Source organism: Chaetodon auriga, chromosome 4 (assembly GCF_051107435.1).
Source record: "Chaetodon auriga isolate fChaAug3 chromosome 4, fChaAug3.hap1, whole genome shotgun sequence".
Lineage (NCBI taxonomy): Eukaryota > Metazoa > Chordata > Actinopteri > Chaetodontiformes > Chaetodontidae > Chaetodon > Chaetodon auriga.
Genome location: NC_135077.1, coordinates 28,869,816 through 28,897,166, shown reverse-complemented (window position 1 = coordinate 28,897,166; position 27,351 = coordinate 28,869,816). Strand labels below are relative to the sequence as shown.

General features: G+C 40.4%; 2 protein-coding genes across 4 annotated transcripts in view; one reads left to right on the top strand and one right to left on the bottom strand.

Moving 5' to 3' along the window:
* Window positions 1-18,183, top strand: part of LOC143319281 (phosphatidylinositol-3-phosphate phosphatase MTMR7-like) — a 28,726-nt gene extending 10,543 nt beyond the window's left edge. The window contains exons 5-14 of one of the 2 annotated variants that reach the window (XM_076728103.1): window positions 1,885-2,013; window positions 2,274-2,408; window positions 2,569-2,701; window positions 2,979-3,088; window positions 5,026-5,151; window positions 5,318-5,367; window positions 6,396-6,596; window positions 12,283-12,417; window positions 12,688-12,814; window positions 15,182-18,183. In XM_076728103.1, coding sequence (XP_076584218.1) covers window positions 1,885-2,013; window positions 2,274-2,408; window positions 2,569-2,701; window positions 2,979-3,088; window positions 5,026-5,151; window positions 5,318-5,367; window positions 6,396-6,596; window positions 12,283-12,417; window positions 12,688-12,814; window positions 15,182-15,556 — 1,521 coding nt within the window. In that variant the 3' untranslated portion in view covers window positions 15,557-18,183. Of the gene's footprint in view, window positions 1-1,884; window positions 2,014-2,273; window positions 2,409-2,568; window positions 2,702-2,978; window positions 3,089-5,025; window positions 5,152-5,317; window positions 5,368-6,395; window positions 6,597-12,282; window positions 12,418-12,687; window positions 12,864-15,181 lie in introns of both variants that reach the window. The other variant, XM_076728104.1, reaches the window with a different exon arrangement.
* Window positions 17,930-27,351, bottom strand: pmm2 (phosphomannomutase 2). 2 transcript variants are annotated; one of them, XM_076728110.1, is made up of 9 exons: window positions 27,037-27,343; window positions 25,618-25,729; window positions 25,429-25,505; window positions 25,152-25,233; window positions 23,986-24,077; window positions 23,775-23,874; window positions 23,202-23,277; window positions 22,837-22,952; window positions 17,930-19,575 (listed from the first exon to the last, which is right to left on the bottom strand). In XM_076728110.1, exons 3-9 carry the CDS (start codon window positions 25,485-25,487, stop codon window positions 19,471-19,473), a joined length of 630 nt encoding a protein of 209 aa, XP_076584225.1. In that variant the 5' UTR covers window positions 25,488-25,505; window positions 25,618-25,729; window positions 27,037-27,343; the 3' UTR covers window positions 17,930-19,470. The 2 variants fall into 2 exon arrangements, with proteins under 2 accessions (XP_076584225.1, XP_076584224.1); XM_076728109.1 differs by lacking the exon at window positions 25,152-25,233 and having other exon boundaries at window positions 27,037-27,351.

The following is a 27,351-nucleotide window of genomic DNA, read 5'->3' as shown; positions in this document are numbered from 1 at the left end:
GCTGCAACATGAGGTGATGGTCGTGGATGAATGGCACAGCAATGGGCCTCAGGATCTCGTCACGGTATCTCTGTGCATTTACAATGGCATCAATAAAATGCACCTGTGTTCATTGCCCATAACATACACCTGCCCATACCATAACCCCACCGCCACCATGGGCCACTCGATCCACAACGTTGATATCAGCAAACCGCTCACCCACATGATGCCACACACGCTGTCTGCCATCTGCCCTGAACAGTGAAAACCAGGATTCATCCGTGAAGAGAACACCTCTCCAATGTGCCAGACGCCAGCGAATGTGGGCATTTGCCCACTCAAGTCGGTTACGATGACGAACTGCAGTCAGGTCGAGACCCCAATGAGGACGACGAGCATGCAGATGAGCTTTCCTGAGACGGTTTCTGACAATTTGTGCAGAAATTCTTTGGTTATACAAACTGATTGCTGCAGCAGCTGTCTGCGTGGCTGGTCTCAGACGATCTTGGAGGTAAACATGCTGGATGTGGAGGTCCTGGGCTGGTGTGGTTACACATGGTCTGCGGTTGTGAGGCCGGCTGGATGTAATGCCAAATTCTCTGAAACGCCTTTGGAGACAGCTTATGGTAGAGAAATGAACATTCAATTCACAGGCAACAGCTCTGGCGGACATTCCTGCAGTCAGCATGCCAATTGCATGCTCCCTCAAAACTTGCAACATCTGTGGCATTGTGCTGTGTGATAAAACTGAACATTTCAGAGTCGCCTTTTATTGTGGCCAGCCTAAGGCACACCTGTGCAATAATTATACTGTCTAATCAGCATCTTGATATGCCACACCTGTGAGGTGGGATGGATTATCTCGGCAAAGGAGAAGTGCTCACTAACACAGATTTAGACAGATTTGTGAACAATATTTGAGAAAAATGGTCTTTTGTGTATATAGAAAAAAAAAAAAATGTTTTAGATCTTTGAGTTCAGCTCATGAAAAATGGGAGCAAAAATAAAAGTGTTGCGTTTATATTTTTGTTCAGTGTATATTTAGCTCCCGTGGCATATCTCTGGACATTTTTACTCTCTTTGCTGGCGTTTCTTGCAGTTGTTTCTCTGTCCTGCTGCTGGCATTAGCAACCTCCTTAAATTCTGTAATGTGTTGGTTCTTCAGACGTTTTTTCAAAGTGCCTGTTTATATGAGTTACTTTTCACTCCCCTACAATTTAGCAAAGCGTAGTTTGCTCTTTTTGTCATTGCTTATCCTAAAATATATCCAAACTGCTGACATTGCTCCTCCTCCATCTGCCTGCTCAAGTGACAAGAGGTTAACGCCATGTTGCTGTAAAGTGGGTGCCTTTGTATTGGAGTAGCTGTATGATTACTTGAGCACAGTATTGGTATTGATGCATCCCTGTCTTCAATTGTCAAGCTTATCAAGAACAAACATACAGTACACCACAGTACTAGAATGCATTATGCTCCTCAGAAGCCTGTCAAATGGTGCTGATAATTGTAGTAATGGAATAATGAAAAAAAAAAAACATTAAGAATTACAGTGACAATTCTAAGAATGTATAGTGTAGTATAGACTTTATTAATAACAGATCCCATGAAAAGACCCTAATCAACCATGCATAGAGATCCTACCAACAGCTATGTATGTGTTACAAAAAGCAGTATAAATTTCTATCCTCTGTGCCATAGACCGCCATTGTTGTGCCACAAACACATCAGTGAGTCACATCATTGCATTGGTGTTCCTTGTCAGCTTTATTCTTTAACCTTATGCTGTATCTTACTGTCATCTGCATTACCTCCTCACATACAGGGTGGACAGGAACTCACATCAGCTGTGAACTGTGTATCTAACTTGGGGTCACTGATGTTACAGTGTGTGTGTCCTCCCAGGTGTGTGATACATACCCATCAGAGCTGTTCGTTCCAAAGTCGGCCACACCTGCCATTATTGTGGGCAGCTCAAGGTTTAGGAGTCGAGGACGATTTCCCGCTCTGTCCTACTTCCATCAGGACACACTGGTCAGTGTGACACTCAAGCACATACACAGAGAAAGAATAATGGGAAAATATATTTTTTGGAAGATTGAACTGTTAACTTGCCCTTTAAATAAAGGTTGAGTAGACACCAAAATTATCCACATCATCAAAATTATATGACAGAAATAAATGAATAAATGAGTTTTGTTACTTCACTTTTCTTTTTACTTTTCTACTAATTCAAATCAAGAGAATCTACACTAAAAAAACATGTAATGTGATAATGGTAATGTTTCATACAGGCAGCAGTGTGCCGGTGTAGTCAGCCACTGTCAGGCTTCAGTGGACGCTGTCAGGAGGATGAGATGATGCTGCAGTCTGTGATGAAGTCCAACCCTGGTAGTGACTACATCTATGTGGTCGACACCAGGCCCAAGGTAATACACACAGACACACAGACACACACACAGACACACACACACACACACACACACACACTCAGACTTTTCTCACACAAACGTTCAAGTGAATAAAAAGATACAGTAAGTTATAATATTCTCAAACATAGTGTTTGTGCACCTGGGTGTGTGTGTCCAGTTGAACGCCATGGCAAATCGAGCAGCAGGTAAAGGCTACGAAAACGAGGACCACTACACCAACATCAAGCTGCAGTTCATTGGCATTGAAAACATTCACGTAATGAGGAGCAGCCAGCAGAAAATCATCGATGGTAAGAGGTAGTGTGTGTGTGTGTGTGTGTGTCTGTGTGTCTGTGTGTGTGTGTGTGTCTGTGTGTGTGTGTGTGTTTGTGTGTGTGTGTGGGCGCGCGCATGCAGAGGAAATTATATGAAGTCGCAACTTGAGATAGGGGCACAGCTGATTGAAGAGGAGAAAATATTGATGTAATCACACAGAGCTGCTATCAGTAAATACACAGACTTCCTCTGATAGTATGTTTTCCTTTGCGTGTATGTGTTGTTTGTAAACCTCCTCTCTCTGCCATGCAGTGGGTGAGATGAGATCTGTGTCCATGACTGACTTCCTGTGGGGTCTGGAGAACTCTGGTTGGCTCAAACACATTAAAGCCATACTCGATGCTGGGGTCTTCATTTCCAGGGTGTGTACAGATGGACACAAACACACACACACACACACACGCACATGCATTCAGATAGGGACACACACTCCCACAGCAACATAAATTGCAGTACATATACAGCCTAAATTGGCTTATACAACTCTTTTTCCACTGGGACACTGTGTAAAATGTAAATAGCGAAGGAATGTAATGATTTACAAAACTCTGAAACCCCATTTTGATTGAAAATAGCACAATGACAATGTATCAAATGTTGAAAAAGAGAAATTTCATGTTAGGTCCCACAGTTCTGCTCCTTTTCTCCCTCTGTGTCCTGTCTTTTCCCTACTCCCCATGTTTCTTGTGTTCCTCTCTCATGTCTGTCTTGTGCCAGATTTGAATCCCTCCTCCTAGAGTCCAGCTATAATCAATCATTTAATCAAGGCTCACCTGTTGTCACAGTATATAAGCCCTGGCTCTCCACTCAGTATTCGTCGAATAGTCAGTTCACCTCCGTGGTGGCTGCTCTCACCTGTCTTCGTCCCTGCCCTGTCCGCCCACGCCCTGCAGGGGAACTTTAGAAGCACTTGTCTAGTCTCAGCCTCTTCAAAAGTCTGAGATCACATCGTTGCCTTAAGTCTGTTTTGATGAAGTGCCTGATTAAAAGACATTTAGATCTTTCTTGGTCCCTTTGTCTCTGCATCAGCGTGGCGTTTGGGTCCTGTGTTCATTCAGATTTAACATGTCATTGTTTTTGAAAATTCTGTCCTCATTTAGAATTTGATGCCAGCAAAACTTTTCAGAAATGTTGGACAGGACCATGTTTACCACTCTGTTGCATCACTTCTTCTTTTAACAACACTGTAAGCATTTGGGAACTAAGGGGACCAACTGCTGTCATTTTCCCATTCTTGCTTGATGTACGATTTCAGCTGCTCAACAATTTGGGGTCTCCTTTGTTTGTATTTTCCGTTTCATAATGGTTTAAAAATGGGTGACAAGTCAGGACTGCAGGCAGGCCTGTTAGCACCCACACTCTTTACTACGGAGCCATGCTGTTGTAGTACGTGCAGAATGTGGTTTGGCATTGTCTTGCTGAAATTCTAAATGAGGATGCTTTTTCAAAAACAATTAAGATTCTCAGTTTCAGCATTTGATATGTTGACTTTGGACTATTTTCCATTAAATATGGAGTTTAAATGTTTTGCAAATCATCACATTCTGTTTCTATTTACTTTTTACACAGTGTCCCAACTTTTTTGGAAACAAGGTTGTAATAATATGTCACCATTGTAAGTAATCAGTTATTGACTTTACCAGCTATATACCTCATTTCATTATTATTAAAAAGGTTAAAATGCAAATCATTTTTAGTTTTTGATTTATCTATTAATTGTTTTGTCTACAAAATATGAAAAAAATATGATGAAGCACAATTTCCCAGAGACCAAAGTGTGATACCTGATACCTTTAAATTGCTTGTTTTGTCCAACCAGCTGCCCAGAACCCAAAGATATTCAGTTTGCATTTATAGAAAATTTCATATGAATAGTAAACTTCTCAGGTGCCGCCCAATCACCAGTAACTCCCCTCCTTTCCCCATGTGTGCCACCCCTATAAAAAAATACCTGGGGGGCCTCGATGGATGTTATAGAAATTTAACTGTCCCTGGAAAAAAGTTCCCCACCTCTGCTTTATAAATAGCTCAAATGATTATTCTGAAAAAGTAGTCAAAGAAGCTTTAAGATGTGGAAATTACTTTATCAAGAGGTGGAGATCACTCTCCAAACTAGGAAACATGAGAAACATTCAAATGTGAATGTTTTTGAAAGACAACATGGTTTAATATGACTTTCTTTACAGTTACTGTGAAAAATACAAGTGCTCATTTTGTGCTTGTCTCTTTCTCTCTCCCTCTCTCTATCTCTATCTCTTTCTCTCTCTCTTTGTCTCTCCCTCTCTCTGTCTTTCTCCAGGCAGTTGCTGATGAAGGTGTCAGTGTGTTGGTTCACTGTTCAGATGGCTGGGACAGGACAGCCCAGGCCTGCTCTGTAGCCAGTATACTGCTGGACCCATTTTATAGAACCATCAAAGGAATCATGGTAACACACACAATACAGACAATCTCTCGTCCTTATTCTGAGACCACTGCAGTTCTTATCTCTGATTTGTTCCTCCTCTTCCTCTCATTATCCTCTCTCTCTTCCTCCTTTCCAAATTTGTCCTGCCCTCCATCTTATTTCCACCTTTTCCTCCCCTCCCTTCTAGGTGCTGATAGAGAGAGATTGGGTTTCTTTCGGACACAAGTTCTCCCACAGGTCAGTAACTGGGTCTGACTTAAGCTGACTTTAACAGTGTCTGCAGAGCAATATGGTTACAATCTTTTTGTCTATTTTATATTGTAAGATGAATGATGATGGAATATGAAAGGAAATATATACTTTTTCAGAAGGATCGCACCAGTTAATATCATCCCTTCAAAACTACAAAAAAAAGTAGTTTTGGACAGTGGATAAAGAGGACTTTTGTTTACTTTGGTGTCTGTATAGATGAAGTGAGTGTTTAAGAGAACGTGTGACAAGCAGAGGAAGATAAAAATACAAGACACAAAGAAGCAGATAGTAAAATAGGTTGTAGTTCATTTTAAATACTAGGTCAACAATTTTGGGTCAGTGCAAAAAAATAACTTCAGATGTTATTCCGTAATTGAGAGAGTTCCTTTTCTCCACGACTAAAGACACTGTAATACTTAAGACTGTTATACCAATAATGAGTAGGCTGGAAGACTGAAAACTCAGCTGGTGACAAAATGGTATTTCAGAGAAGAGAAACTGAGAGCAGCAGAGTGGTGAGGATGACATGACTCTGTTGTTGTATTGACTTAGAGCTGTAGAAATATCAATTGTACTGAATTTATTGAGACTAAAGGTAAACACAAGTTCTGAGTTTGCATTAACTGGGTAGCAGGTGAAATTTGGAAAAGCCCATCTTTAATATGCCTGTTCTAAATAGAGGCTCTTTGATTTTCAGAAACACTATTTGAGAAGTTTCAGTATGTTTCTTATATGTTCCTTGTGATGTTATTTTGCATTTTTCCTCTATTTTTATGCTCTTTTGTGTCCTTCCTTCCTGTACTCAGGAACACTATCTTATCTCTTTAGAACTGAGATTGCTTATTTCAGTCCTTTTTGTGTGTGTCCTTATATGTGCATATTTTACTTCAGTTTGTCCTTTCAAAATTTAATAAATTATTGATCTCACACACAAAAAAAGCCCTCTTTACTTGATTTTTTGAAGTGTGTAGTGTGATTGACAAGTTGGTTGAGACAGAGCTATGTCCCTGTAGGTACGCTCACCTGGATGGCGATCCAAAAGAGGTTTCTCCTGTCATCGATCAGTTCCTAGAGTGTGTGTGGCAGCTGTCTGAGCAGTTCCCATGTGCCTTTGAGTTCAATGAACGCTTCCTCATCGCCATACATACACACGTCTACTCCTGTCAGTTTGGGACCTTCCTGGGTAACTGCCAGAAAGAACGCAGGGACATGAGGTAGGACTGACTTAACACATTCAGTGTACACACACTGGATTGTCTGCAGAAACTTGTTGAATCAAAGGTCAAACTGTTTTGCTACCCATGTAGTTATTTTGGGGAATTTGTATTTTTCAAAATAAAAATTTCCCCAAATTATGCAAAAAACTGTTTTCTCAAAAGTGTTATAGTATAAGCAGCAAGAGACCACTGATAAGTGATTTTGGTGACACGCAGCCACAAGTGGCTCTTGAAAGAACTGCAGTTATTTGTATGTTGAGTTGGCTTTATTAGTATAACCAACAGGAGGCAGAGTGGGTTCACTAATCAGCAGGCTGGTGGTTTGATCCCAGACTCCTCCCTGACAAGTGTGCTTGCTTGTAATAGAATCTGAGTACCAAATTGCTCCTGATGGCTGTATCATTGGTGTGTGTGTGAATGAGTCAATGAGTCACATGTTGTAAAGGACTTTGAGTGCTCGGTAGACTAGAAAATCGATATATATAAATGTAGTCCATTAACCATGCAATGAATTTAGTGACACTACACTGTATAAGGGTGGAATTATTGAGTGTTTATCTGAAAAGGAATTGGCTGCACATAGAAACCAATGTTACTTGTCCAGCTCCAAGGACAACTCATTTTGACTAAAATTAGGTTACAGCTCATGGTCTATCTTAGGTTTTTACCAATGTTTTGCTCACAAATGATTGATCCAGAAAGTTTCAATCTTTGAAACTCTTTAAACTTTCCAGAAGTTGTGCGCGGGCTCACTTTAGACAGGACGGTTATGTTATTTGACCCGTGGTAAAGTTCAGGATGCAGTGTCAAAGCCAGGACTGTGTGAGGCTGATAGCTGCTTTGGCTCCTCAAGTAAACACAGCTGCTTCATCAGATCTGGCCTCAGGAGCAGCATGGAGACATGAACTGTTCTGGTAAGTTGTTTTGTAGTGTTTTTAACTTCCAAACCAGCCGTCAGCATGATGCTTGAATTGAGAAGTAACTCTGTGTGTCTACTCTTATTAGACAGCGTTACTAACCTGCAACACCACCAGCTGATGAGGGATAATGCTAATATCATTTAGCTAGTACTGTTAGCATCCTACCTTGTACCTTGGTACCTTGCAGTTACCGTTTGACACAGCATGATGTTAATTGTTAACTTAGGTTATCTAATGCAGCATCCTGGTGTCTAGTTACATAGCTTGGTGACTTTGGTTTGCTCATCTAAAACATTTGTAATTGTTATTCTCGGGTGGTCTTGTATTATAAACAAACAGAAGACAATTGTGTGAAGTGATTATTGACACTACCACTGTATAAGATCCAAGTTATTGAATCCTTTTCTCAATAAGAATTGCCCCAAATTATCCAAAAGCCTTTTTTTCTAATCTAAGCATTGTAGTGTAACCAACATGATGCCACTGACGTGTTAAGTGATTTTAGTGACACTGCTCAGTATAAAGTGAAGTAATTGAATATTTCTCAAAGAAAAATTACTGCAAATAATGCAAAAGTTATTTTACATAATTTTTTGTTAGCTGCCTTTGTTCTCTATATGTATATCCCATATCTATACAGTTAGTAATGATAGACCCTCGCCATGTTCTCCAGCATTATAATGTATACATGATGTTGCACTGTTATGTGAAATAAGACTTGCTCTCAAAAAGGACAGCTGAATATTTGGAGTTTCAAAGCTTTTTATGCAACTTTGAAAGCCGCCTCAGGAGCAGGTAGAGGTGTCAGGAAACAGCTAATAAATAAGGTGTGGCAGCTGATGGCTCAGCAGCACCTGATGATGTCTCAACATCTTGTAAGTTCCTTTAGGTTGTCTTTAAATAGTGTTGTATCGAGAAGATACAAACAATATCTTTAACACCGGGCATGATGATGAAAATTGTATCCTGATGTTTGTAGTTTAGCTGAATTTGGTTGTTTTTTTAATGTCCTAACATTTTCTTTTCAACATATTGTTTCTGTCCTGAAACAGGTCCAGGGAGGCTTTGGATGCAGGCATGAAGGAGAGGGAGGACCTGAAGCTGCCTAAGGCAGTTGGCCTGTGACTTGCACAGCCTTGACAGTTTAACACAGGACTTGTGTGAAACCCAGCATGGATGCTGTGGGTCTCAGTTTGAAGTTTGACATTGTGACAAATTCAGTTCATACTCATATGACTCAATTGTTTGATTGTTGATTTATATTTAAAATCTGGTAATGGATTTTTGGAGAAAGAAAATTAGATAGTGATTGAGTGAACATTTTCACTGTTTACATGTTACTAAATTAAAAACCTGTCTCATGATTATCGTACATAAATATTTTTCATTCTGTATCTGAAGACACCCTTGCCAGAGTAAATCACCCCCTGCAGATTGATGTCTTCCCCACTGATTGTTTTTCTTTTTTTGTGTGTGTGTTCCTGACAGGAACAGTAAGAACAGTAAATACATATAGGCAGTTAACTGAATTTCAGAGGGAATAACAGAACAGGGTTATGTTAGCCGTCGTGTGTCGTGTTGACTTGATGCTGGTGTATATGGGTGTGTGTGTGTTTGTGTGTGTGCATATCTGCACTCTGAACAGTCAGTCTATGGGGCAGATGGGTGAAAGAAAGCTAATTAAAGGACAGGATGGCAAAGGAGATAAGTTAAAAACGTAAACAAATAACAGATAAAAATAAAGTACGCTCATGCTGCTCCCATTTTTGCTGCTTCCAATACTGCTGCTGCTGCTGCTACCACTAATAAGAAGAATAATAATAATGTTAAGATTAATAAGAAAAAGAAGTCAGCAGGAGGGCCGGCTGGTCCGACTGACTAGTCAAGCTTCAAGTTGCCTCCAGACCCTTATGGAAGGGGGCTGGCTCATTATGGGCTTGATCCCTCATAAAACTCTTCCCACCCTTTTGTTTTTTGGGTACAGTCAGTTTCTTTACATGATGAAAAGATGGAAAGGATACATTGATCAAGCCTTTCTTCTCCATGCCACCTGTTCTAGAGAGAACCGTATTTTGGATTTTGCTGCTTCAACTCCATAACAGCCTCAGTTGGTCAGCTGCGCTATTTTAGTGTGAGGCGACTGTGGGAATGAGAGGCAAACCATTTAAAGATTTCAGATTTCTCACTAAAATAATGGACTGGTTGGTGGATCTGATACATGCCATATTAAACAGACTCATAACATTGTTAATTCACCATGTATCAGGGATAATGACACTCAGCTCTGTATGGCTTTGTCTCTTGGGGACACCAGACCATATAACTCACTTGTTAGGGACCAGACTGGTCTGCTGCTGGACCCTCTTGTATTTGTCAGTATTATTGTTAGGGGCTGGGTAGCTCTATTGCCGTATCCTCTTGTATTTGCCAATTATCTTCCTCTTCTTACCAGGAAATCTGCCTTCCCATGCATGAAAATAATAAGAGAATTTACACAGCAGTCCAGTCCTATGCCAAACTCTCTCAGCTGATATTGTGGGCTAATGGTCCTGATGGTCTTCAGCCAAAAACTGTGGACATTTGAAGAAATCAGTTGTACATACTATGCAACTTTCACCAAAAAGTAGGCCAAATGTGTAGAAATGATAAGATTCTTTGAGCTGTCAGGAATTATGAAGTCTACACTTGGTTTTCTCTATCTCTTCCCACACTTTTAGCTGAATTGACACCAAACTTGCAACACTGCATCTTCAGACTGTCCTCCACAGATGATCTCACCAGATTTTCTTGAATCATCCAAAATGTAACCCTCAGTACATCAGAATGTTTTGCTGTAAACCCTACTGTAAACAGGTACTGCAAATTCTATTTAAATACATCTTCATCATTCATGAAAATACAGGACAAAGTAGATTAGAACCTCATGATTTCAAAAATACTTTTAATTTAAGAAGTTTTAATTAATAATGGTCCATTTCTGCTGAAGGACCCCCATGTATACTCCTCCTCTTCCTCTTTCTCTTTTTTTTCTTTGGCCTCTTCTTCCTCGCTATCCCCTTCTTCTTTAGTGCTCAAAATGCCCTTTTCATTTTCAGATTCATTTTGTGTAGCTAAAAGCTTAGTGCTTAGGGGCCTCAGCAGCCCAAAGTTTTGCTTTGGGGTATTGTCCAAATGTTCCTGTTACCCTCTAGTAGTTGGAAAATGGTTAGTGGAGCTTTAAGCTAATGGCCGGGCTGGTCTTGCCAGCAGTTACTATGTTACCCATTCTTCATTTAGTTCTTTGTTTTTCTTTGTGAATTTTGAGTCTCTGGTCACTTGAACCATTTACCCATAAATTAAAATGCCTAATGTAATGCCTGATGCAGCTCTTATGTTCTCCTAGCCTTTGTTTGTTTCACATGACCACCTTATTGAATAGACCACATTTTGTCAATATTGCGGCTTTCCAGTACCTTAAAAAAAGTTGCTTGTGAGGCAGAGAATAGGTCCTGTGTATTTGTATGACACGCTGCTGCTGTTCCAGAGAAGCACACTGAGTCCAGAGAAGTTTTGGAGTTTTATTGACACATCAGCTACTACAGCGGCTTTACACGCACTCATATGATGTTGACTGTGTATCGAAGCAAACAAAAGAACAAAAGCAATAACAAAAGCGGTCAACAAAAATTACGGTTACCTACTCGCCTCTCTCCTCCCAGTGCAGGTGAAGCAGCCTCTAATATAACCTACAAGCTGTCAACTACGGCGCTCACGTGACCCAAACTCTACATATCGCCATGGCAACAAGACATAATTAATTGAACACAGAATAATCAATTAGCAAAGCAATACATGGCTCCTACAGTCAAGGTAGCTCAACTTGATCACAATGTTCCACTGCTGGCAAAGGCTGCAAGATAAAGACCCAGGTTATGCAGAATAAACCACATTGTGCTGTGTGAATTAGAGACATATGAGTTAAAGATGTAAATTAAATAAATTGTGTTCCAGACAGTTCTGCTTATGGTATCTCCCATTTGTCTTCCTCCTCCTCCTTTTTTTCCCATTTTCCTCCTCACAAAATATGTAGACTAGAACACAACCCACGCCAAGAAGCAAGTGTAGTAGGAGTGATTATTGACTCATGTGTAAGGTGTCACAAAAATTGTAGCGTTTGAAGAACATCTCCAAACTGAGGCCATTTCTCTTTCTGAGTAATGCGGAGAGACTGATGCAGGCTAGATTACTGGAATATGGTCTCCCAAGGAATACAATATAGCTGCAATTAATTTTATTACTCAGCTGCACAAGTGCTGACTGAGACCAAAAAGGGAGCACACATTATGTGTACTTTTAAAGTCTTCACAGTATTTTTATGTTGATTTTAAATTTTTGTAGTTTATAGTGTGCATTAGTCTCTAAATCCATTTTATCATAACTTCTTTTTTGTCAGTTAGTTGTAAAGCACTTTGGATTGCATTTCATTTGTTTGAAAAGTGCTGTATAAATAAAGTTTGACTGATTGATGTTTATGTCATGGTGGTTACACTGAAAAGAATATAATGTAAAAACAGAAAGCACCTAAAAATGCAGATGATTTTTGTTTGGCAGACAAGGCCACAGTGCTGAAAAGCAATATAACATAAGCAATAATATGTATGTGTGTGTGTGTGTATATATATATATACATACACACACACACACACACACACACACTGTCAGTGCAGCATCATAGTTAAGTTGTTGTCTGCATTGTTGATTGGTGTGTGTCTGTTTGACTACAGGCTTCGAGAGCGGAGTCATTCTTTGTGGCCTCAGCTGTGGAAGGACAGAATTGAGTACACTAATCCTTTGTACAAGGCAGAGCTGAGCCAGAGTCAGGGTGTCCTGAGACCCAACACCACCCCCTACTGCTTCAAGTGAGTCACTGCAGGAAACACAGTCACATGACTAATTTGCCACAGAGAGTTAACGTATTCTGAAGTGTATGATAAATATGTAGCGGTAAAAATGGCTGTAATGTTTCTTAAAATTAACATTTGTGTTGAGCCATGTCATTTGTCCATTGAAAAAGCAAAACTTATTTGTTTTATTCCCTTTCTAAATTCTAAAATGTTATATGGCCTAAAAAGTCATGAATTTATTTTCCTGATAGTGTAAACACCCTTGTTAATTTTGTTGGTCTCCAGAATGTGGAAGGGTCTTTATAACCACATGGAGAAATCAACGCCTTCTCGCCAGAACCCTGCTGACTTCCTGTCTGCCGTGAGGGAGGAGTCTCAGCAGCTGGAGGAGGAGCTGACCAATCATCAGGAGGTACCGCCAGGAGGAACCGCCCACCACCACCACCCGGGCTCCAGACAAGGCATACCACACACAAAGACACCCCCTGTTATGACACCACCATAACCCCAAATCAATATCCATATCTCTAAAATGAATCTGAATCTCTCTGTGAGGTTTAAATGAGAGATTAAACACAATTGTCAGAAGTCCAACTGAAATTACTTAGTTTTTCCATTTTTGCCCGAATAAAACTCTGTCTCTGGTCCCACTTGTACCCTCATCCTAACAAAAATTTAAACTGAAAAATACACACTTCACATGAAAAAATAGCAGTAGGTTAGAAGAGTTTATTTTCTTCATGCTGCAGCTTCTTCCAGAAGCTCAGAAGATGGTGTCACACAAGTGGCAGCCTGTTACAGCTGTTACCATTGAGCTTTCTTTTACTTAGCTTGTTTTCTGTCATACATGCAGTGCACCATGGCCCCAATGTTTACATCAGGGATCAGCTGATAGTTCACTGTAATACAGCAGTGCTACATGGGGAGAGACCCGATGTTCCCCAGGAGCTGAGGAGGAGATGGGGAGGTTGTGCTGGAGCTGAGCACTGCTGTAGGAGTAGAAGTCACAAAAGAATGTGCAACCCCTCCAATAAGGTGGATAAGTTAGTAGTGCTGACTTGGTAACAGACGGAATACCGGGAGCGTGGAATTATGCTGTTCACGGACACATGGCTATACACGTTAAAGCCAGATACACTGGGTACTGGATTTATTTCATGCCAATGCTAAGGAGGCATATAATGCATCACCTCTCCTTCCCCTGCAAACATCTGATCACAGGTGCACCTCCTGCCTGCGTACACATCTCTTGTACTCCAGTAGCCACAGTGGAGACTGGAGGGGCCTTTAAACCATTTCTGGCCACAAGGAAGCCTTTGAGGGGCCAAAAGTTAACCTTTGAGAAAGGGACCTCTTCCACCTTTTAGTCATTTTAATCTGCCTGACTTTAAGGAGGTAAATGATATTATATTACAATAAAAAAGATCACCTCCATGTCCTGATGGAATTTGCTCAAATTATTCCACTATTGTAAACAGGTGATCCAGAATCCTTTGACTTGAAAAAGAATCTTGGAGGCCTCCAACATCAGTTCTGCCTGCAATTTGGGTGTGATCTTTCACTCAGATCTTTGCTTTGACATACAAATCACCAAGGTATTCAGGGCTCAGCCCGAAGACTAGCTCCCGTCTGCCACTCATTCATGCAGCCAGCTTTTAACAGATTCTGAGACAAGACCATATCACACCCATCCTTGCAACACTACAGCCTGTCTCGTTACAAAATGAAATGGGGCATTTTTCTGTCAGAGCGCTGCAGCTGTGGAAGTCCCTCCCTGAGGAGCTTAGGTTTGCAAAGTCATTTCTTTCTTTTGTTTTGAAAAGTTCAATACAAGTAAAGTCTATTCTGATTCTGAAGTCCCTTTCTACTCAGAAATGTGTTTTGCCTTTTGTGACCTCATTTGTAAGTCTGATCATCACAGTGGAGATTGATGTGAGTGCAGAGACACTAGAAGGCCTTTTTAACATTCCCCTGCTGAAGGAGGAAAGTTTTTCGCTGTTACTTAAATCTGAGTTTAACACAAGAACATATCAGCAGGAGTTGTGACATCACAACTAGTTGGAAGCCACTATCCAATATTTAGACGAGTTTAATGTGGAAACTTAATGTGTGTATTGTTCATTCTTTGATTTTTTCATTTAAAAACAAATAGGAAAAACAAAAAAACATTGTTTTCTGTTTCAGTAGTAAAAAATGAAGCAAACACTGACAAAGAAGAGGGTTCAGTCCTTGCGTTATTGTCACAAGTCTCTTTTTCTTTTTTCTTTTTTTTGCCATTTTGATTTTAAAACAAATGAAAAACAAACATATAATGCTGTTTTTTGTTTGTTTGTTTTCCTATTCTGCTTCGAAACGGAAAAGTCAAAGAACAAATGATACACTGATTAAACTTGAAGCCTGAAATGCACATACACTGAGGATGGAGAAGAGTCAGACATCTTGAGTCCAGCAGTTAAAAACAGTTGAAATCAACAACATTTTGCATATTTATAGAGTCTGGATTTATCATTGAGGTAGGAGGTGATGTAATTACAAGAATTTTTAAGAATTGTTAATATTTATGGCTCATTAGAAGCTCCTAAACATGTTCATTTGATTTTACACAACAAATAAATGTCAGTTAATCCTGGTGATGTCTCTAATCACGGGTGTCAGTAAACCACACTTCACACCTCCTAACCGCCTCACAGTGAGAGAAGAGTTTAACGTTTCTGATAAATGAATGGAAGACCTATGAGCCAATTAAAGAAAGTGTATTTTCTGTCCTCTCTCTCTGCAGAGGTTGGCAGCCCTGACAGGGAAGCCAATCACGTGGGAGAAGATCAAGGTTCAGAGGAGCAGGACTAGCCACCTGCGGCAGAGACACTGCGGGCCGGACCCGCCCACCATTTACACAGACACAATCACCAGCCCTGCGGGGGACAATGGACACACAGACTCTTCTGTACCAGCCAATCAAAAGGCTCAGACCAAGGACCCCGCTCTCACCCTTCCTCTTGGGCCGTACACCCATCTCAAGAATCACGACCCTGATGACGTCTCCACCTGCAGTGACCTGGAGTCAGGTGTGGCCGACCTCAGCAGCCGCTCGTCCAGTGGCGGAGACGACAGAAAGGACCTGGACTCAGATGAGGCTGCTTTTACTTCTGCCTGACAGGAAAAGGGAACCCTGCCAACTGGCTGGAAGGTGAGGCAGACTGTGATGAGTTAAACATGGCTACTAACTGAGTGGAAGGTGGTTGGATTTTGTGTCTTGTTTTTTAAAATAGATTAAAAGGGAGTCACAGTGAATTAGGGAGAAACTTCACTGGCTGTTTAAAAGTTCACATTTTAGATGAAGGCACTGAAAGCCACCAATTTAGTATTTTATTTGGACTTGTTTTTTTTATTCCATGTTTTGTTGCAGATGTTGCAGTTTTTTATATGTAGATGTTGGTTTTTGGTGCGCTCAATTACTGTCATTTGCTCTTAGTTTAAAGAATTCACTGTTACTACTTTTAGGTGAGCAAATTACAAGGTGCATGAAACCAGCCAGATCATGTTTGACTGGCTTGATGAGGGGATTTAGATTTTCAGAGAGTACATAAAACACAGTTACTAGACAAACCTGAACTTGAGTCCATGTTTATCATGTCAAATAATTTACAACATGGTGGAAGATCTGCTGAATGATTTATTTACACCCAGTCTTCCCCCTTCTGTGTAAAATAATATGCATTATCGTCCTAGTAGTAATAGTTTTTCCTCCGAGGTATTTGTTTGTAGGGCCAGCAGACATTTGAACTTAAGACACACTGGAAGCAGCAGAGAGGTGTGCTCTTAAACCGGCCTGCTGTCTGAAACGTCATATCTCCTTGAGATGTAGCATACAAGTTGGACAGTCTGAGGGGCCTCTAGTAAAGCACTCCAACACAGTAATATAATGTACTGTATATATGTCATTAAAAGCTGATTCAGTCAGATGAAAATTATTTCAATGGAAAATTATGATGTTTGTTCATGTAGAGGAAAACTGATCAATGTTTTGAGCGAGTGTGAGGGTTTTTAAACGTCTTCAGCTTGACCCAGGATCAGGGAAGCTGTAGTCTAAATACTGGGAGGCCAATGAGCCGACAGCCCAAATGTCTTTTCCATATCCTGAACTTACATGATGTCTTGTTGCACTCAAGTCTTAAATTATTTCTTCCCTTGTAACTTGTCCAGAACCAAATCACTCCATTAAACACAAACCTGCCACTATGCTCTTGTGTTTAGATTTTGAGAGTTTGAACAAAACATATGAACTCAGATCAGATTCCAAAAACCAGGCTCTTTTTAAAAATAGAATATGTCATAGATACACTCTCAACTTATTTCTTGACCCAGCTCGAGTGATTGGCCATTAGGTTAGATGAGATGACCAGGAATAGGTCATTAGTTTTTCTGTGTGCAACATGTTTTTTTAAAGCCATTTTCTGTTGTTACATTTCAGTATACTGTATAGGACATGATGTCTGCACTGATGTAATATTTATCCTCAAATCAACTGAATCCTCCAGATGAGAAAGTGTATATCATAAAATCCAGTAAAGTTTGTCATATACCTGATGTTTCCAAAGCCAGTATAAAGCCTGTGTTTGATCGCTAGCTGTAAGAACTTCAGAACTTGTGGCTTATTTTCTTTCAGGTGATCTGTCGCTTTTTACACACCCACTTATTTGAATTACCAACAGCCAGAAGAAAAATTTTAATTTGTTTTATGATCTCCATGCTGTCCAGGGGGATCTCTGTGTTGAAGTGCATTCCATATTCTAACAAGCTTATACAGTGTTTATTATCCAAGAGTGACCCTTTGGAGCACAGTGATGTGTTAGTGTATTTAAAGCTGATATGAAACCCTGCTGCTCCATGTACTGCTACTTTAATGTGGGTGAGCAGACTGTGAAGAAAACTGAGCACTGTATACCAAACACATGCTGACTGAGGAGTTCATCTTAAAGCTACTGGCAGTTGTGCTGAGCAGTGAGAACCACCTGTGGGATTAAGGAACAAAGGTGACCAAATATTTTAGCACAAATTATGATGTAGCCCAATTTTTAACCACAGATTTTAAGAACATTGTCTTGTAAATCAAGTCATACGACCAAGTCAAGAAAAAAGAGAACATTTTCCCCCTCTGTCCATTGTTGGTATATTTTAAAGTTTCCCAGTTTAAAGCTGTGGAACAGTTTGAGTCATTGGTCCAGACTGGTGTGGCAACATGCAGATATAAAAAGGTAAAAGAACATCACTCTGTTGATGATGATAAATGTCACCATGCTGCTTGCTGTGTGTGACAGCACTGACTGAATCTAATGATCTCCTCTCCCTCTTAACTAGTACATTTCACTGTAGTCTGTGATGTGTTATGTGTGTTTGTGTGTTCTGTGCCCATTGATGTGAATGATCAATAAATGCACTGTCAAAGGGAAAGAACTGCTATATACTGGGTCTGACATGTTCTTTGACATTCAGTCCAACAAAAAACAGAATTATTAGAACACTGGAATGCTTTAAATAATTGTTTTATTGGTTCGTCACAGTGCCAATCAACATGAGAGGGGACTGACATGATGAACCCTTGCTGAATAATAGTCAGTGCAGAGGTTACAATGCAGAGGTTTTAGCTGCATACTTCATGAACACATAGATTTGACAAAGCTCATTAGACATCAGGTGCGATTTCAAATTTTGCAGTCCATGTGCATGGCAAAGGGCTTCTGGGCCTACAGTTTGGCTTGTGATTGGATGATTGCTCTAAAATGTGTTGCATTTCTCAGCATGGAGTCTTCCTCTGAACATTCTTATGTCGGTCATCTTGACAATTGAGCCGCTGACAACAGGACCACCTCCATGTAACACTATGACATACTAATCATCATATTTCCTAAAGAGAGTTTTCATGGTTTGTTTTATTAACACATTTACATCCATGTAGAATACATATGAAACATCAGCATAGGAACAATTATGTTCCACATATATCAGTATCAGTGTATACGTGGGTCAGTAAGTAACGTCAGTGCAGATGTGTGTGGTCATTTAGACGCACCATGACATACTTAGTCCATCACAGAGGACCGACAAGATGTCCTGCTCAGTACATCCTGGTCTCAATTTATTCAATAACCAATTTGAGGGTATCTTCAACAAAAAGGTTTGTTTTTCTTGTGGGGTTAAGTTAAAAAACAAAAATCTGCCAATATATTTTTAGACTCCAATATTGTTAGTAGCCAGTCTCAACTGCACTTCATATATTCTCATATATTATACTTTCCAGCATGGATTTCGATGTCTTAAGTTACAAACAGACATGTTACTGAGACTAGTTTCCTTTTATTGCACGAGTCAAACCTGCAAAGACTTCAACAGAAAATCCAAAGAAGACGAGTAGCTCTGAGGAAAAAAGAGCAGCATGTGGGTCTGTTACATTAACAGTGACAAGCTTCCACTAACTGCACTACAAAATCACATGTGAAAACAACGAAAACACCTTCTGTTTGTGTCACTGATTGTCACAGTGTCACATGGGAACTGTGATTTAGTTAAAAGCAGATTCAGAATCATCTGGTATTGACATGCAGTATATGGAATGACAGATTCAAGCAAACAGATTTCCAGTTGAGTTTTGTGTCCATAATGCAAAATTAAAAGCTGCATTAGTCCCTGTGAATGGAAGAATTGTGCCGGTAAGGTTTTGGCTCAACATTTACCAACGAGGACAACATGATGACATGAAACAAAAAGTTAACTGATCAGTTTTAAATGAATATTTTCACCATCACATTGAAAGCCGTGACAGTTATGACTCTCATTGGCAACCTGACCAGAAGTACCCAGAAATTCCCTCCTCTCTTCAGTCACTGACTCCTTCCTCGACATTATCAAAGACACTATAACAGTCTCTGCATTAAATGTATTATTTTAGTAATTAGGTGTCAAGATCAGATCTCAACAAAAAAGAAGAAAGAATATGTCTGTTTGATGTCTTTCCTGTCTGTCTGTAAAAATGACAGGAACGTACAGTGACAGTGTTTGGTATCCTCTCTCTCATGAGAAGAAAAGCTGCTGACAAAGTTGTCGCGTTTCCTCTGGACAGGAGACTTCGTGGCCGACAGTCCGAGGGTCACAGTAGATCTCATAGTCATTTCCTCCCTGTAACAAGAGCCACACAAACACCGACACAGAGTTTGGTTAGTTAGGCGACACTGTGATGTTCTAAGTCACAGATTACTAAAGCTCAGACACAAACAAACCCTGCTTCCTTGTGTCTGGATTTTCTTTTATTTTTTAAGAAGAAAATAAATCCTAAAGCAACTAAGCTAGGCAGGTGCATCCTACATGCATGCTCACAAGGCCACATGCAAATGGTGGCACTGGGATTTTTGTTCAAAACTCTTTGAACACGTTGACACGACACATGCTGCCTTCAGTCATTTAGTGTATTTTTCCACAACATTCTGCAGGTTAACTGTAGGTTTGTCCTGCTGTTGTGGGTTGAAAACTGTACCTTAACAGCATTTAGTTCATGCTGGAGATGAAAATATGGTGTCTAAATCCTTCCCAAACCTTCTGACCGCATCAGATCCCCCTATCTTTGTGAATGTTGTCTATGACAAATTCAGAATTATTTGGGCCTTCATGTAAGTTTATCCGATTGTGGTAAATATTTCATCATATTTTTTCTTACTATATGCACAATCAAGATATTTTAATTGTTTGTTGTTACGACCATGCACATGCTAGAGGCGGAGTGCTAGAATCCCTGCTCCAAAGAATCTAAATTGGTGTAGTGGTCTAAATGTTGGCTCAATGGTGAATTTAAATACTAACTCTAACTTGGTGGTGATGTGAATTAGGGAGAGTGGTGTAAGTCCTGCAGCTACCACTCTCCTTGTGTCAGGGAAGTGTATCAGGTGTATCGTACGCCGCAGAAGGGGAAGACTAAAGTCAGAACAAGACTATGGAGGTGGTGAGAATATTTGTGGGAAGTTACACAATTTGGGAAACACATGAGAGAGAAGATTCATAGGAATTGGCTTTGTTGAACATAGACTTTCTAGATAAGCTTTCGTAGGACATAGAAAGGGTATTTAGACAGCAGCCCAGGGAAGGTGTGAGTCGCTGCTGAATTACAAGGCATTGACATTGTAGGAGAGACCATTCATGTTATCACTTGAGATTAAGAAGTAAAACACAACAGAAGGAAGAGGAGGAGCAGCTTGAAATTGATCTAACGATGCGCAACACCTAACTGCCTTACAAAAAGCTATATTCCAACAGATGAAAGGTGCCACAGATGGGAGAGCCAGTGAGATCCCAGGAGAACCTGTTATACCAATGGTTGAAATTCTTAGCAGAACAAGCAGGTAAGGAAACTTGCACAAAATGTCAGCAGCTTCCAGCATCATAAAAACCTCTCTGCAGTTGTGGCCCTCTGTGGTGTGCAAAACACCTCTGTGAATACTTGTACTGTCATTAATGAAGTCACAAAGGGGGGAAATGTGTGAAATATTTGAACTTGTTTACCCTTATTCACATATACACGATCACGATATCTTGTTTCTTATTAATTTAATCTTGTTCATTTTGATACTGTGAGTGTGCCTTAGAATATAATGGTGTCCATAATGGAGTGGTGCAGGAACGTGTCTCATGTCTACTCCCAGAAAAATATCAGTCACTGAGGAGTGTAAACACCAGTCATTTTTAGAGAGCAAATACATCTATATATGTGGGGTTTCTGTTTGAAAAAAGTGGTGCTCCAGCCAGCAGCCACCAAATAGACTGTAACGTCATCCCTCCGGACACTTGCTCACCACCAGTGTGTGTCCACTAAAAGTGTTTTTGCCACTAACAGGCTCAGATTGCTGTTCTAAGTGTCTGATCCCTACAGAAATACACCCTTTTGTTGAAGAGCTACGTCCTTTTTGTTTAACCAGAAACAGCCACTATATCACTCTTGGCAAGCCACCAGACTCAATTTACAAAAATACATATTTATTCAAACTCGAAAGAAACCAAATAAAACTCAACAAATCCATCTTGGTTCGTCTTCCCACTGAATTATAAACTCTGGTTTGTAATTCACTGAGTTAGGTGTGAGAATATCGGGGGAGGAGTGAGAGCGAGGGCGGCCATCAGAGAGGCATTTTCATCTGACATTTTGACCTGAGATTAAATATTTTGTCTTTATTAATAGCCTAGCTGAGCTCCATCCTCAGCACAGTCATGAAAAAAGTACTGGAGAGCTATGAATATGAATGCCACAAAAAAAGCTTTTTTAAGCTAGCAATCTTGCATATTCTGTGTGTGTGTCAAGGTTAAACTAGATTAAAAAAGGCTCTTGAATGGGGATAGCAGTCAGCTAGTGTGATGTCTCATTAGGTCTTAACAACCCAACACCTGGTGTTATCATTTTCACACACAGCATGTGGACAAACTGGAATGTGGTCAGTCTGGAACTCTGTGCAGTGTTGTACTGACTTGTGCATCAACTCACAGACACCCAGACATAGTCCATGATTTTTTTAACAGCATCCAATAGTGCTCACAAATCTCAAAATGTATATGAACAGTTTCAAAATATCAGTAATGAGATGGGACAAAATCTAGGGCTTTAAAGGTACTAACCAGAAACAGCTATTATATCACTCTTGGCAAAGCCACCAGGAGGGAGCCTGAGCATATGACAGCTTGCAGCACACGTACCAACTCTCTGCAGTGATGACTGTATGTGTAACGTGCCCAGAGCTGACAGTGTGTTGCTCATCACGCAGGTAGAACAGAATAAAAGGACAGAGCGAAGCCCATGATGCTGCTGTACATATTGGATTTATTTTTAATTGTTTTTCAGTTGAATTATATTTAAAGTTCAAGGAAATCCACAGATTTTCTAAAAAAAACTTCAATGAATGCATGATGTTTCCAGAGTGAATGAGTATCGAGAGCTTAACAGTGACTAAAATAATCAGAGTTAGGATTTTTGCCATAATTGATCAAAAATTGGAATCACACCCAAAGCAAACATTTAAAAAAAAAATGCTCTACACAGTGAATAAATCTGTTAAAAGCAGTTTCGCTAAGCAGGTGGTCCAAAAGTGAGGGGTGTGTTTTTAAATGTCACCATGTCAATGTAGACTAACCTCAGTGATCAAAGCTGACTCAGCAAGTGTACTGTAAACTGTCAGTGTCAGCTACGGTGCCATCCACACAACACACACTTCCTTACATAAAGTACATTATCAAAAACAACTCAATGCTCCAGCTGTGTAATCTCAATGGCTTGTATCTTCTGATCTTTTCACCACTGCTTCTACCTGGCAGTTCTGTTGATATGGCATTGACGTTATCTTTGAAAGAACCTACATGAACTCAGTCATTATTTTTCTGCCCTGCAGGATTTAACATACTCACAGGTTTGGTCTTGTCTCCAAAGAAGTGAATGGTTGAGTAGTTGTCCTTCTCAACAATCCCCAGACAGTATCTCTTATCCCAACCGTCAGGAAACACATCAAAGCTGATCTGCCCTCCTGCAGAGAAACAAGGACCCAGAGGCAGGAAAATGTACATCACACTGACCACATGACCTTCTATCTCCTACTGTCTCAATTAGTAATAGTTTTGTTTGTTTGTTTTATGGCCTGTTACTTAAAGCACATAAGTCTGAAGCTGCTACTGATGCTGTGTTCCCAACAGATTTAAACGAACCTGTGCTGCTTTCGAAAACAGATTCACCGTAAATACAACCTGTATAATTGCCATGAACACAGATGACTCACCGATTGAAAATGACAATCCTTTTCCTTTGAACTCTTCTTTTAATACGGACACAAACTTCTCTCTGATTTTCTCTTTCTGGAAGGAGCAAACAGGAAATAAAAGTCCCAGCACTGCAGATTTCTGGGTGACAGTGTAATCAGCAAAGCTAAATCTAAAAATACCATTTGACATGTACATTATATCACATTCACACAATCTTGCTATCACACTGCCAAGACATGCAAAGTTACAGCTGCATTCACTGAGGTTCTGGTTCCTGAGGGCAGCAGAACAAGCTGAAAACAACATTTGATATATTATCGCATTGAAAGGCGTTAACAAACATTTAACAGTTAGCTAATTACACATCCTTCAGGCACAAAGGAACAGAATTGGTTTACTTTTAAGTCTCCATAAACTCCTAGAAAAAAAAACAAAAAAAACAAACAAACATCTGGCTCTTCAGCTGCTAAATGCTCCACTATGTTCACCAACTAGTCTCTGTGTCTGTCTGGTTGGTGGTGGCCAAAACCATGAGCTGACAGAAAAAAAAAGACGAAGAAGTGGCTTGAGTGTGGATGTGTGTGTGTTACCTGATCTAGCTCGTAGAACTCTTTCCTCTCTTCCTGCGTACAGCTGCGTCCAATTGGGGAGATGTTCAACATGCCATTGCGGAATTCAATAAATGTCCCCCTGTAAAACATCACACATTACAATTTAGTCTGAATTCGATCGTTACCATCTGTCATTATTCCACACTTTCAAATGTTGCGCAACTTGTAGCCCACCCATGCCCGTCTGTACCTCTTCTTCGGGAGTTTGATCGTGGCCATGTAGTTGAGACAGAAGTTGATGAAATCTTGCAGAAGCTCTTCTCCCATGTGGGCCTGGATGGACTAATAACAGCAAGCAGACACAGTAAAGTTCCTGGGGCCTGTAACATGGTGTAACATCATGCATGCAGGGCAACTTTGTATGTTTTTGTTCACATAACCAAGATTTGGAAGGTAATTCATCTGAATCTGTCAAACAAAGACTTTGATGGTACAGGCTTGAAAACGTCTGCATAAAAGTGCATGAGGGACAGAGGGTAAGGCTACATCCACACTAACACCTTTTTGTTTTACAATTACAATTAGTCATTTGGCAGACGCTTTTAACCAGTGATGTACATATGAATTCACACACCGATGGCACAGCATCGGGGGCAGTTTTGGGGTTCAGTATCTTGCCCAAGGAGATTTCTGGAAACACTGCTAACCCTTTCTAGTTTGAAAACTTCAGGATTGTCTCATAGTGTGGACACGATAATGCGGACACCCACGTTCGCTTCCTGACTGGGCCTTGCTAGTCACCAAGTGCCTATCCCCGATTCAACATACCAATATCACGTGACCCTTTTCCCGGAAGAAATCAGATGACAGTCATATATACCTATGAGCCTTGCCATCAGCAGTTAATTCAATATGGATAACAAAACACAAACATGTTGCTGACATTGTTGTCTATGCTAGCAGCAGTTGTGCAGTTAAGTTCTTTTTTTGTCGTGCTACATGAAGGCAAACTTCAGCCCTGCCCCTGAGAACCTATTGATCTGAATAGATTTTTGTTCTTGTCCATTTAAATGTCAATATATTTGAGCACTATTTAGTTGTACATATTTTCCAGTATAACGATACGACGGTCAATTTGAGAACAGTCAGGTAAAAGTCATTTGAAAATCTGCAGGGAACTCTATTCGCAATTGCAGCACAGGACCAAAAGTCTAAGTGCAACTTCATAATTCAATGATCACCAAAAAAACAAACGTCTCTCTTTGATGTTACACTTAGGCTTTGGGCCTTCTGTGGGATTCATCTCGGGGTAAAGGCAAAGATTAGTTTAATAAACAACTTCTTAGTTTACGGTCGAGACGACTCGATGTGAGTGACGATAACGCGCATCAGGCACTAACGGTGCATTCCATTTACCTCGGAAGTCGAAGGTGGGAATGATGTCACACCCGAGCTGACCGTATTCCAGTACAACAAGTCGGAAAACCAAGATGGACGCCTCCAGGGAAACAAGGACAACAACGCATTACGTGGTATTTTGCACATACAAACACCATAGCAACATGTCCACATAGAGAGGCATGTCAGTCTGGAGGGAGAGTATTTCTGATACACTGCCAAAACGCTTAACTGAATGGAGATAGTTTTCATTTTAAAACGCCATTTTAAAATGAAAAAGTTGCTTTAATCTTACCTGAACAGAGAGAAACTGTCCGTTCTTATAGGCCACAAGACCATTCTCAGCAAACACATAGTCCACTTTCTGGATCACTGCACACATAAACCAACAGAACAACGAGTTTAACAAAGAGTAAAGCTGATGACATATTTGAAGGATAGGTGTATAGCTGGTCTACAGTAGAGGTACAGATGTGTGTCTCACCATCATCTCCCAGCTGCTCTTTGATCTTGCACAGGTCCGACCCTCCGACCACTCCAACCCGAACCCGAGTCCTGAGCTTCTCAAGGAACTCGGCCATATCTTGAGTCACATGCTGAAAACACACACCGAAGTTACATTACTGACATGATGGGATAAACAAGAGCAACAAGAGCAACAAAACCAATATCGAACAGCCATCATCATAACAGTCACTCAAAATGAAATATAACACCAGCATAAGCATCTGCATGTGTTTCATCTGTCAGATTCATGTCAACTGTTACACATCCCAACTGAAAAAGGCTGTGCTTCTTCAGTGTTTCACAATGACTAAGAATGTTCAGCATTAGTCACCTGTTCAGATTTTTGTGTTGTTCTTCTGGAAGTTCTCCAATATTTTGTTACGCACTGATTGTGCATTTGGTTACCCGGCTTTGAACATTCACTAAACCCTCTTAAGAAACAATGGACCTTTCTTTTTTTCAGAATAATTCTCAAAACATACACAGAAATGCACAGTCACACCTCCGCTCAGGAAGCACACATCAGCAAAAGTAGACAAACTGTTCACAGGAGCCACGTTTGACACGGACATCCTGTATGACAGTCACCAGATCATTTGCTACACTAAAATACAAGTAATATCACACACATTCCATGATGCAACATACGTTAATTACGGCACTTTAAAATTCGTCAAATTAATTCAGTTGTTAATAATTTGTTCATTTTAAACATGAACATGAAACACACCTACACGCTCTCTAATCGCCACTTGCAATTTGATTAAATCTTGAATCTGTTTTGTGAAACTAAATAGTTTTGTCGTAACCTTGCAAAATATTATAGTTATACTCTGTGATAATCTAAATAATTCTGCTATAACTCTCATATGTCAGGTAGGACAAAGCTGAGAGGAGTTGAAACTGGTTCTACTTGTTTGCAAAATGCCAGTGAAACCAAGAGGAAACACCATTAGCATCAGCGTGGTGACCATGACTGCTGTGTCCTTGAATGTAGAAGATGATCAACAGTGCCCATATTTTATAGTCGATTTCAATATTTTACCTTACAACAAACTCAAACTAACTGTCAAAACGTAAAAAAGCGTTAGCTAGTAGGATACTCGTGGCTTTGCGTTCAGCCAGACACGTCCTGTTCAGGGTGTGAAGGGTCGGGTGCTCATACAGCTGACGTGTCCATATACTATTATTTATCACTACTATATCATATCAGTGAGTGCGCAGACTGACCATATAACACATACTGTCGAGATGGAACCACTTGTCAAAGCAAAGGTTTCTCGGGAACACAGTATCGCTCGGAATAACAACGTGGAGCCGGACGTTGAACTGACAACAAATTGACTCACTCAAACACACACACACACACACACACACACACACACACACAAATGACCTGTCTCGCGGCCGTTAGCGTGCCATCGACATCGAAGAGACAGAGCGTGCTGGAGTCCACAGCGGTGTCACTCATCTTGTTTTTGTGCTTCCAATGTCGCTGCTGTCTCGCTGTTCCGCTCTGTCTGATAACTCAGAGTGTATCCTGTCTTTCTCGTTTTGCTCCCAGTATTCTTCTCATCTGCTGTTCTCTCCACAGTAGTGCATAATCCAGCTGCAGAACTGCCGGAAACGTCAATTAATACAAAAGATGATCTACAACTACATTGCTCTTTCAAGAACCGACACGTCATTTCCTGTAGCGTGTGACGTTGCT